The 13143-nt window shown below is 36.0% G+C and overlaps 2 protein-coding genes across 6 annotated transcripts in view; one reads left to right on the forward strand and one right to left on the reverse strand.

Annotated features, from left to right (window-relative positions):
• Positions 1 to 13143, reverse strand: part of LOC149772680 (BCAS3 microtubule associated cell migration factor-like) — a 161874-nt gene that overhangs the window by 35041 nt on the left and 113690 nt on the right. The window lies entirely within an intron of this gene.
• Positions 3949 to 5561, forward strand: LOC149772681 (uncharacterized). The gene has a single exon (XM_089947489.1). It carries the CDS (start codon positions 3976 to 3978, stop codon positions 5185 to 5187), a length of 1212 nt encoding a protein of 403 aa, XP_089803615.1. The 5' UTR covers positions 3949 to 3975; the 3' UTR covers positions 5188 to 5561.

Below are 13143 nucleotides of genomic sequence, written 5' to 3' on the forward strand. Positions count from 1 at the left end.
CTTAAATTTATGTCCCCCTTTTGATGGCCTTGTCAATTTCAAACTGACTACAATCTAGCTGAAATCCAACTACCGTTTAAGGAAGTTATTGTGCGGAAAGAAAAGTGAGTGCGTCTAACATACAAAGGCAATAACTTCCCTAAACAATGCTGGACGCTGAAATTCGAATTCGGATAATGCCTCATGAAAATCAAGCTGCATATCAAATTTGGTTAATGTGCAATAATACTGACAGACGACCGGGGGGGGGGGGGGGGGGGTTGCGGAATACCGGGTTTGTTTATAAGGGTTTATAACTCTGCAAAACGATGAAGCAGAATGCTGATAAATCGATTCACACATGTACTATTCAGTATCATGCAGTAAACCATATTTTGTTGAAATCAAATAACAACCAATATATGCCTGGCGAGCCAACGAAAGTGGGTGGGTCTTATGATCAGTTGCTATAACTCATAAACCATGACGTAGAAGGGCGACAATCGAATTCAGGCATGTATTCATACATATTAAACAGCATATTTGCTTGAAGGACAATTACAAAAATCACGGATTTATTTGGCGGAAAAGACAGTGGTTGTGTCTGACAATCAGAGACGATAACTCTCCTAAACAATTATTAAATATATCGAACTCGTCCAATGTCTTGTCAATACAATGTGAAATACCAGATCTGGATTAAATCCAACAATAAAAAATGGGTAAAGTGGGTTGTTCTGAGAATCAGGGTCCGTAACGAATTGAATAGAGAGCAAAAAATGCAAACAACCGAACTCACTTAAGGAGTCGTCAATATCAAATAACAAATCAAAATGTTGCCAAAGCCCAGTAATACTTAATGGACCTACTCTGGGCAAACAAAAGTGGGTGTATCGGATTATCGAGACATATAACTCCGCTAAGCGATGTTATAGAACACTTGCAACTTAAATAATCTACTGTCATATCAATGTCAATATCAATCAACATACTTAGTTCAAATCCAAAAACAATCAACGTGCGAAAACAAAAGTGGGTGGGCCTGACAATCAAGAACTATAACTCTTCGAAATGATGCTGTAGATGGCTGACTATCGACCTCAGTCAAGCTGTCGTCTTTGTAACATGGAATACCAGACTAGGATGACCCCAAATAATAAGTAAGGTCGCTATTGTGCAAAAAGGTGAGTGGGTCCGAAAATCAAGAGCGATAACTCTGCCACGCGATGACACCGAGTCTGAAAATGGAGCCCATGACTCTTCAGCACCTCGCTGCACTGCACAGTAAAACAATAATTAGGGAGGTACTTTGTGGAAACAACTGAGGGACGAATTATGTAGGCTGGCGATAAATACAAATATGCCGCATACAAATATAACACAAGTCAGAATTATTTAATGAATCTAATACAACTCGGGGACACAAACATCTTAATTCAATTTCTTAATTTAATTTTTAATTTTTGTTAAATAAGTTTCCTTTGCATAACATTTTTAGATGTTTTCTTAATAACTTTGATACCATACAAACGACGGCCACTGTATTTATCAAATTCCGCAGTAATAGGACATTCACTTTAGGGCACCTCTCGTCAACGGTAACATAGAATTATCCAGCACTTTAGAGGATACGTTGACCGGAAATGAAAATCATTCACCGTTAGCAATGCCTAATATGTTCATTAATGAAACATTTTCTGGGGGTGTTTTCGAGTCAATTTCGCAGCAAAAAGACGTATCGGCCTAAGAATAATTGTTGTCAACCATGGTTTCAGTCGTTTTGTATTTTTTTCTTCACTTTTCCATATTTGACGGGAAGTGGGGGGGGGGGGGGTTAAGGATACTTCTGAATGTCAATTTGGATTACTGACATCAATTTGTAAATGCATCTATAAACTTAAATATAATATCTAGATCTTCAGGAAATTATGAAACATAATTTCCTTGAAAATATAGCATCTAGATAGTGATAAAATCTAGTGATCAACTGATTGTAAAAGCTTGTTGCTTGAAACCTAATCTACTAATGACAAGTTCGATCTATTGTAGCCTATATTGATCCTTACATTTGGACGGCTTGAGTTTGCAGACTGCGTTGCAAAAAGCAGCACATGACATAGTAGTTTCATTGACCTCAAGAAAAAAAAACAACGACATTCATCTACCTGCCAATAAGAGTATGATTTCCAACCCATTTTCCTGATTCGATTTTCAACCGTTTTTGCTGGTGCATTTTTATCAGCGCTTGGTATGCCCGGTCTATGCAGCTTAGTTATCAACTTTCAGAATAATAACCATAATAATAATAATGTAACAATAATGAAAATGAAGAACCAAAAGTTTGAATCCGATTTCATCTAGAAAATTTGTCAATACATTTGTGCACTTTTGTTTTAATCTTTCGTCCTCCTCTGAAGTCATTCAAGAGAAATATCTGAAACCTCCAACTCGGTGAAAGTGTAGACTAGGGCACTACACCCACCAGACGAAACTATTGATGAACAGTTCCACTGGGAGAAAGTAAATATAGAATAATAGTGTTTAACTTAATTCTACATATGAGCAACATCTTTGTCTAAGTATTTACTTCGCGCTATTGTGAAAAGGCATACAAATCATACTTTTTTAAATAAAGCATTTAACTAGAATTAAAAAAATATATATGTATGGTTGAACAGCTGTTAGTTATATTATTAAAAAAGAATTATCCTTCTGTGTACACATACAACTCTGAGTTAAAGGATGGAACAGTGTATTGAAAATAGAAACCAGGCTTGTCAGGAACTTCCAATAGGCGAAGTACGTGATGTTCTTCTTCTTTTCGCAAAGTTCATTTCGCAACTGTAACATTACAAGAAGTTAGTAGCAGGCGAACGGACGGACGGATGGATGGACGCATGGACTAATTGATGGATATAAATGACCAATCACAATATTTTCAAAGTGGTATATAAACAAGAACACAAAATCAGAGTAACTGGAGTAGAAAATTGACTACAACGCACCAAGAGAACGATGTCAACTTTAATATGCTTGCAATATAACATACTTCTAGAGTTTCCCGGATGCATCAATTACTTCTGGAAATAACTGCGGAGACGAGTTTTATGTGACCTGAAACATATTAATGTAACAGGTAAAATATATTATTGATCACTGTCAACCTAATTACACGGATATGAGTCCAAGTCAGTAGAGTGATTCTAAATGTGTTGTGTTCTTTATGGCAGCAATTGTAATGCATTATTGGCCATAATAGAGAGAGAAAGGGGGAGTGGGGTGGTATCGAACTAGCGACCTTGGATTACGAATCAGACGCATGCTCAGAACAAGTTCACGTGGAAATTAAGCAGCTGTTTGCTTTAGAGCTTTCTTATCTACTGGTATGCAACACGATAAACGTCAACGATGATTACGTCATATAATTCAGTTTTACTTGCATCTTCATCATAATCAGCTATGCAAATGCCTTGTCAATATGGACACATCAATGTTGAAAGCCAATTGTAGACATGGAACAAGATTCAAAAGGATCAAAAGGAAATGTGCAAATATCGTAACATTAAAACTTATCCTATTCATTGGATTTTATGAATAATGCAGGTTAATCAAAGATAATCATTTAATAAAACAACACAAGATAAGCAGGTATTATCTAATACGCAAAACCATCGACATATTGATGCTGGTAATGCGACTGCATTCGTGCAAACACGCTGACATCAACACTTAATTTTTCTTTCTAATGAAATGCAAGATGGGAACGAAACTTAAATCTCACATGTTGAGAGGCTGCGACGATGAAAGATCAAATAAGATGATGCAGTAGCTCAATTCATTTGAGTGAAAATTATGTTCCTGTTTCAGTTCGGGATTATAAAGAGGAACAAAAGTAATAAACAATCGCAAACACTTAAGTAAGTCATTTAATGCAACAGGTGTTATTTGGAGAAAGGGAACATTAATTTATTAGTACTACCCTGTACAGCAGAAGCTATGAACAGCAACACCAGTAACATGGAAATGGATGACCATAACTATCTGATTCAGAACCTGAATAAAGCAAAGGTCATTGAAAACATAGGAGGTATTGTCTTCATCGGCCTTCTGATGATTGTGGGAATTTCAGGCGATACAGCTGCTCTCTATGTGTACTTACAAAAATACAAGCCATCTACCCACAGGACCTTTATCGTGTGTCTAGCGATCGTTGACCTCGCAACATGTGGTGTGACTATGCCCTTCTTTCTTGTGATTTTGAGATATCCCATCACATTCCCAGACAGAAATATCTGCAAAATGTTTCACTTCGTGGCCTACGCCCTATGTTTGGGGTCCATATTTATTCTAATTACAGTTGCAATAGAGCGATATCGTAAAATCTGTATCCCACATGGCATGCAGTTTTCAGAGAAAATGGCTTGGTATATATGCATTTTAGACCTATTCGTGGCATGTTGCTTCTCATGGCCTGCCATTGTCATGTATGGGAACAAAATATATCCAACTGCAAGCAACGGGACCAGTGGTACCGAATGTACTATTAACGACAACTTTGTGGATACAAACTATCCGACATATTTCAACTTTGTTTTGCTTTCTGTTTTCATTGCATCATTCATCAGTCTCACTATCATCTACATTCTGATCGGAAAACAAATTATGCGCATGAAGTCAGGGAGCTCTAAGAGGAATCAACAGCCAAAGTTCTTATCAGATGAAACGGTAAGAACACAAACAACTGAGTTTTCTTGTTCCAAATATTCGGGAGAACTCGATACAATACAAATTACAAAGGAGGAGAGTGGTGTTATGTCCTTTACCCTGGATACGAACAACAGATGCGATGTTCCCGATGGCAACATAAATGCGAAATCCAGATCAGATAAACAAAATATCGATAAAGGAAAACGTAGGAAACAACGCCAAAAAAATATTACTATAGCCAGAACTTTGTTCATCATTACAGTTGTGTTTGTCTGTAGCTTTCTCCCACATTTGGCTCTTCGCATTACAGCATTCCTAAACAAAACCTTCCTGAAAAACCTTTCATTTTCGGGGATTGCGGCATACCAGACTTTTAGATGGACCTTCTTTATTAACAGTATGGCAAATCCAATTATTTATGGATTCCGTGACAAGAAGTTCTTGCGAGAAGTAAGCAAACTCTATAGGTCTTTCTCAAACAAATGCTTAAATAGAAAATAATAATGAAAACAAACAACATTCTTCACAGGAGCGGAAAGAGAATATCTTTGTAATGGCAAAATGCAACTTATTGTATTATGACTATGTAAAAAAGAATCCAGTAAATGTGTCTTGTATTTTTAATTTCTTGAAGGAAGTTAACATTTATCCTAAAATATAGCCTGTGTGCGACCATATTCCCTTTGAGTGTTTTTAACCAGCGTTTGTACCTTTAATCACCCTAATTTATTTTTATTATCCGATTACCCTTTATACACATCATTCATACCACCTTTCATCAGACACCTTCATATATTTTCATGCTATTTTCGTTACATTTTTGTACCTTTATCGTTCGTTGGTAATTAACTTTTTGATCCATACATTTGTACCCATATAACCATTTTTGTGGCGCTATATACCCTTACGGAACTCTTAAGCCGAAAAGTCCACTATGAACCAATAACCAACCAAAAACAAATAAGACAAATATCTAGCAATGTAAATCATTCGAAATCACATTGACATAACGATATTTATAGAATTTGCTTCAATATCTAAGTATTCGTTGCAAAAGAATATATCGAAAACCAAAATCGAAAAGAATACACAGATTAGTGCAACAACTCCGCCGAAAGATGACGTTATATCGACAATCAAAGTCATCAATGATTCAGTAGAAGGCTGCAACCTAAATATAGTTCAAATCTAAAAATTGTGCAAAAATTAAACTGCGAAAGGAAGAAAACTCCATGCATTTACTGCGTTAAGAGAGACTATCATAAAACACTACTTGTGTATATATATATATATATATATATATATATATATATATATATATATATATTGTTGTTGTTATAGGGTTTAACGCCATTTTCAGCACAAGATAGGCTATACATGGCAGCCAGTATTAATGGTGGAGGAAGAACCCGGGAAAACCCAGGAAAAAACCACCCACCCACGAGAAGCTACCGGCAAGCTTTCTCACATATCCACATTGGCCGAGCCCGAGACTCGAACCCACGCAGACAGAGGTGAGATGGCAGTGATCCGTGACGTAAAGCGCTTTAGACCACTCGGCCACTCGGGGCCCATATATATATATATATATATATATATATATATATATATATATATATATATATATATATATATATATATATATGTGTGTGTGCATATATATATATATATATATATATATATATATATATATATATATATATATATAACAATTGTTGTAAATTTCTCCTAGTGATTCTAACATGCAAGACAACAGAATTTTTCGTAGGCTTTTTGTTAAGTGTTTGATTTGTATATGTAAATTGTTTTTTCATTTCCCATGACAAAGAGCTTGTCTATCCGGAAACATTGGGAAACAGTTTTAATTTGCACCGTTATAAATTTTGTATATATATATATATATATATATATATATAACAAAAAGGGAAGGAAGGTGATACGTAATAAACAATAATGTTAATTCAAATTAAGTCAAATGTATTTCCTTCTTGTACTTCCAATAAAACTAATATATAATCATACAACGCATGAGATAGGTACATAATGTGCACAACAGTCGGTTGTTTTCTCACTTCGGCCAGACATCATTTAATTCTTGTACAAACGACTGTTTGGAAGGAAAATACGAGCAATATAAACGAACGCAATGAAACGGTTCGGAATCAGAACCTGAATAACCAAAAGTCCTAGGAAACATAGGAGGTTTTGTTTCCATGATCATACACAGGATTCCATGAAATCCTGGGAATGCATTTGTTATATACATGAGCTTGCAAAAATATAAACTATTCATAGGTCATTCTGTCACTTTACTAACAATGACTGACAATGGTTGACTATCAATGGTTGACTATCAATGGTTGACTATCAATGGGTGACTATCAATGGTTGACTGACAATGGTTGACTATCAATGGTTGACTATCAATGGTTGACTGACAATGGTTGACTATCAATGGTTGACCTGGCAGAATGTTGTATGTCAATACATTTCAACACAGTAATCTTGAGATACAGTCTGCAACCTTTTTACTTTTTGACCAACGCTATTATCATAGAATCCGTATTAATTACAGTGAAAGTTACGGCAAAGAGGAGGAGCCCCGAGTGGCCGAGTGGTCTAAAGAGCTCACCGTTACGGATCATTACCATCTCACCTCTGTTTGCGGGAGTTCGAGTCTCGGGTTCGGCCAATGTGGGTATATGAGAAAGCTTGCCAGTAGCTTCTCGTGGGTAGGTGGTTCTTTCTGTGGTTTTCCTTCACCATTTACAAAGGCCACCATGTACAGCATATCTTGTGCTGAAAAGTGGCGTTAAACCCGAGCATATCTTGTGCTGAAAAGTGGCGTTAAACCTTACAACGACTACAACAACAACGACAAAGAGGTATCGTAAATTAAGCATACCGCATGGGGAAAAATATGGGTTGTATATCTGTTGAACATTAATCACCTGGCCTTTTTGTTTGAAAACCCAGTTTTAAAATATGGTTGTCATACCGTATTACTGCATTGACGATAATAATAGCCCTGTATATGCGGACAAAGGGGTTAATTTATTTTCATGTATTGTGACCTTGGTTTCGTCAGCACACAAGCGACCCAGGAGATGCAGCAACGCGCTTTCTGATGTACAGGAACCAAGGGCTCAACATATCACTGTCGACTTCTGACATTTTCCCCAACCCACCTTCACTGAATTTTTTCCCACAATGTTACCACTACCCTATTGCAAGTTATCAACTAAATAATAAAATATATGTTCACATGAATAAAGTTGAAACTACAATATAAGCAGACGAGGAAAATACTTGTATCTGTGTTTCGATGATTCACACTGTATAAATAACTATTCAAATAAAAACCAGAAATGGAAAATTATGAAAACAGAAACAATGGAAAATACGTCCTTAAATGTATGGCAAGACAACGTTATTAAATGAAAGGATTTTACATTTGACAAGAACGTCAATTATTGATCCAACATATCAAAAATATCCACTACTGCACAATAATTAAGACAGGTATAGTACAGTATGCATGTAAAAACTTCAATGGCACATCCGCACAATCCGCGCTATATAATGCCGAGTAAGTTTAGGTGTCCCAAATTTGAATTTAAAAAAAAAAAAGATAAAATGATACAATCTTTAAAAATCCAGTGACAAATTTTCTATGAAACCGCAATCATGTAAAAAGTCGAAGATCATTTCAGTTGCAATATGACCGCATGGCTTGTTCATGAACGGAAAGGTTGCCTAATTAGTCGCCTCTTATGACATGCAGCAGGCAGAGCTCTTATTGGAAACAATATCTCCACACAAGATGGCTCCGTGGGTTGTCCATCATTTCTTTCTGTGATCAATTTATCCAAGCTGTATTTTGACTTTATTTACCCGCTTTAACTATGTTCTTCCTGTACAATTAGGACACTGGTAAGAATAATATGTAACACAGCCTCGTCTCCTTGTATATGTTTATATCCACACGACTCGTTTACAACACTTAACCAGGATGATGCAAGTAATAAGTACACAAGACGTGATTGTCTCCCTCACTCTGGTAACTGTGATACGTACGCATCACTTTGTCCCACTGAGGCAGAGATTACTGATAAGCTATACATTGTTTATTTATTTATTTTTTTTTTTTGTATGAGCATACGTCCCAAACTAGTGGATATGTAGCTAGAACACGTTTTGTAGAATCAGTAAGGCCTGCTATTTTAAGGTAGCGCTAAGCAATCTTCGGTTACTTGCGGGGCTGAAGATGGACCTTCTTGCCTTTGGGACCACCCACTATCAAACTAACACTGTATAACCTCTATAACCATCAGCATATGCATTTTAAATTCGCCTAAAAAAGAAGGAAACGAATAAATATCAAGCCTTGCATCGCCAAACTGACCCTTCATTGATCATCCTTTATATTACTATAACCCGAACCCACGTGTAAAATAAGCCATAAAACTAGCGGTTTTCAACTTCGCAAAGAACAGAACAAAATCGGATATATTTCATAGAAGAGTTGGTTACAAAAAAAGTCCCAGCTAGTATTTTAATGATGAAGAAAGTGGGCCATAAGAGGACTAACTCCCCTTAAAAACACCAAGATTTACAAAACTCAACACCAACAAAACAGGGAAAACACGAGAAAATGGACAGCCACACGTGCATATTGCAGAACAAAACTTAATTCTAAACACGGCTAGTATAACATCTGTTTCTGAGCTAGAATCGTCCTCTTGTTCACACATCATGGCATATGTAATCTTGCCATACCTGCTGATAGCTATGAAAGTGCAGTCAACATGGAGATAACATATACGTATCCATAATCGAAAATTCGACAATACTAAATTGTATGTTCTTACCTATACCCTTGTAGCCAACCTTATGTTCCAGAATCAAGGTCAAAATAACCCTACAACCTGGAACACATTTTCAGTTATCGTTTCTTCTATGTGATAATAACTCCAACAACTTGGATGGATTTATCTCTAATTTATAATGTGTAATGATCAAGAAAATTCTATTTTTTTTTTTTTCATCTTGCTGCATTTACACGTTACTGCTCTCTAAAGCAGTGTCAAGGTCATGTGAAATACTATTAGGTTTCTGGATAAAGTTGTTCTGCACGCCCACAAGTTCCAAACCATTGAAACAATTTACTCTGACAAGTTGCCTACAGCATCAGAGGGCTTTTTCATTTCATCTTTATGCACTCACACTCTCCATCCCTTCGTACACGAGGCAAGATCATATTAAAATCTTGTTCATGTTATTAGCTATTTTTTTTTCTATATGTTCATAAATCGAATCCTTTAAAGTTTAAAGTGATAAAGACTGTAGTAAGTGCAGTCGATCATTCACTTTATGTCCTCTCAATATCAATACTATTAAGGTATATACTAATCAGAGTGAATGAATATAAACCATATCCGCAAAGTTACGATATAAATGGCGTCAAAGGTTGAATAAGATGGCACTAATGCATATGCGGCATGAAGATTGTTCAATATCCAGCGGAAGTGTGATGTATACTGTCATGCCATCATTATCTTTCTGTGATTAACCTTATGTCCTATGAGCAACATGAAGTGTTAATTCTCAAGGACTTTTTCCCGATGTCAGGAAAAAAAAAACATTGTGAAAAGTAGATAAATTTAATATCAAAATTCTAATAGGCACATATTCTACAAGTGGAAGCTAATTGCAGATCACACCAGGGTTGTGATGCAAGACCTGGTTCTTGTTAAGTAGCGGTAGAGGAGGTAACCACTTTCAAGTATGAAATCAAAGGTGAATGCAGCGATCATACATGTAACTAGACAGATTCTGCTAAATACACTAATATATTATCACAGATTAGCCCTAGCAATTAAATGGGGGGGGGGGGGGAATGAAGATAAACCAACTTAAAGAAAAGACAAAAAGAAGCACCCTTGAAAACAATGGTTTCAGAAATTCGAAGACATATCTAATTCGTCTATAGCAACTAGTGGGAACTGGAATATTCCGCATAATTACGAACCTGACATAGTTACTTATTGTGCGAAAACAATAAAGTGTGCAAACACAAAAGTCACAACCAGAATAGAGCCAGCCGGTTTAGTTGATGTTTGGCGGAACTCTAACCCTTCTGATAGAAGATATACATGACGTCGACCCAATAAGAAAAAAGATGGCTAAAATATTGTCTGGTTTACTGTGATTTAAAGTTATATGTGCAATCTTAAAATACTGATATTAATCAACGATCTGATCATTCACCCCTAGGGGGTTTCACTTAAATTTATGAAACAAACAAGGGATAAAAATCATGGAAATTCATTAATAGTCTTTACGACGACTCGGAATAAGTAATACCATGAAATCACGCATATCAGAGACAGTGGAGCAGTACTGTACAACTTATGACAGATGTGCAGCTTTCTGTATTGATTGTCGGCTATTCTGGGAAACTTTAAAAGTAATTATTAGGGGAAGAATGATATAATATTGATCGCATTTAGAAAAAAGAAAACAACGAGAGAGAGAGAGACAGAGAGACAGAGACAGAGAACAAAGAGCGAAAGAAATTATTGTCACAACGAAATCAAAACTGAGGCTGACAAATTTCTAAATATTCATGAAATTTAGGATAGGGACTCCATACTGAAGTAGGACTCCATCGAACATACTGACGTTCTAATGTTAAAAAAGGCTTCTGAAGTGTTCAAAATACAACAATATCCTGGTTTTAAATTATGAGTGGTGATGTATCTCTGATATTCTTGAGCGAAAAGATTTTCAAATGAATAGCTATGACGGTCATAATAAGTTCCAAATCTACACCATTTTTATCAAGGGCAAACTAAACATCATTAGAAGACTTCAGATGAAAACTAATATATCAACATCTTTCAGAAGTAAGCAATCACAGGAATTTGCAAATGGTCACTGTAGTAGCCTAACCAGTCTCAAAATGGCACCTGCAAATAGTACAGTACATGAGAATTTACTAAAATGTCCCCAACGGCATCCGTAATTAGTGAACGTTTTGCTGTTAACCGACATATTTCTAAAGTTTTTAATATATATATATATATATATTCTGAGTACATTGACGACATGACGACATTAGCGCGAAAATACGAGGAATACGTTGCTTAATCTTACTTTCATTTAGTGTGACCTGCTACTCCGTATTTGGAAAGACAACACGTTTTGTGATTCATAGGGCGCTAGGACTAGAACTATGACTGTCATCAGCTTCAAACACTTTGACCTTCCCGAAATAAAAATGAACCACTAGCTAATGATGAAATATCCTCTGAACAATAAAAGAGTAAACTTCATGCAAATAAATGAAACCCACACTCTAAACAAAAGAAGGAAATACTTGTATCCGTGTTTAGATGACTCAATGCCGCTAGTAAGATTCTACAAACTGAAACATGAACATCACTTGAAATTATTTCTCAAACATATACCGACATACTTTGATTTGGTACCTACTATTTCATTTTTTTTGGAGGGGAGGGAGGAGTAGGCGCTTGGATTTTCTTTCGAACAGAATATTTGTTTCTTTTATCTCAAGATAAATTATGTTGTTTGGTTGCCGGAGGTCGTGGGTTCGAACCCCGGCTGAGTCACACCAAAGACTCATATAAATGGTACTAAAACCTGCCTCGCAAGGCGCTCAGCTTTAAGAGGTTAGTGTTAGGTCTGGTCGGCCTGGTGTCAGAATAATGTGACTGGGTGGGACATCATGCTACATGTCTGGCATGATGTCCAATTGCTAGACATCACTATAAACTGCCACATTGCTGACATCGTTGCGAAATGACTAAAAATTGTTAAAGCTACTTTAAAAATCCAAATAACACACACACACACACACACACACACACACACACATTGCTTTATGTCAAATTCAAGCAGTTAACATTATGTGATGATAATGGCGTGGTCTACTAGTAACAAATATGTGTTTGCTTACAAGAATGTGTTATTAATACAGATACAAGGATTGAGTAACAAGAATGTGTTATTAATACAGATACAAGGATTGAGTTACAAGAATGTGTTATTAATACAGATACATGGATTGAGTTACGAGAATGTGTTATTAATACAGATACAAGGACTGAGTTACAAGAATGTGTTATTAATAGAGATACAAGTATGAGTTACAAGAACGTGTTATTAATACAGATACAAGGACTGAGTTACAAGAATGTGTTATTAATACAGATACAAGTATTGAGTTACAAGAACGTGTTATTAATACAGATACATGGATTGAGAAGATGGAGAGGAAGCATCTACAGATTATTCCTAGGTTTCTGTATACAAAGTATTTTTAATCGCCAGAGAATGAGATCTGTGAAAATAAATACGTGAAAGGCATACATTCGTTTTTAGTGTTTATTTTGGTTGGTACATATGACTCCTTGAGTACAGGTCTGTGTCAGA

Source organism: Sinohyriopsis cumingii, unplaced genomic scaffold (genome assembly GCF_028554795.1).
Source record: "Sinohyriopsis cumingii isolate HCF-2022 unplaced genomic scaffold, ASM2855479v2 utg001276l, whole genome shotgun sequence".
NCBI lineage: Eukaryota > Metazoa > Mollusca > Bivalvia > Unionida > Unionidae > Sinohyriopsis > Sinohyriopsis cumingii.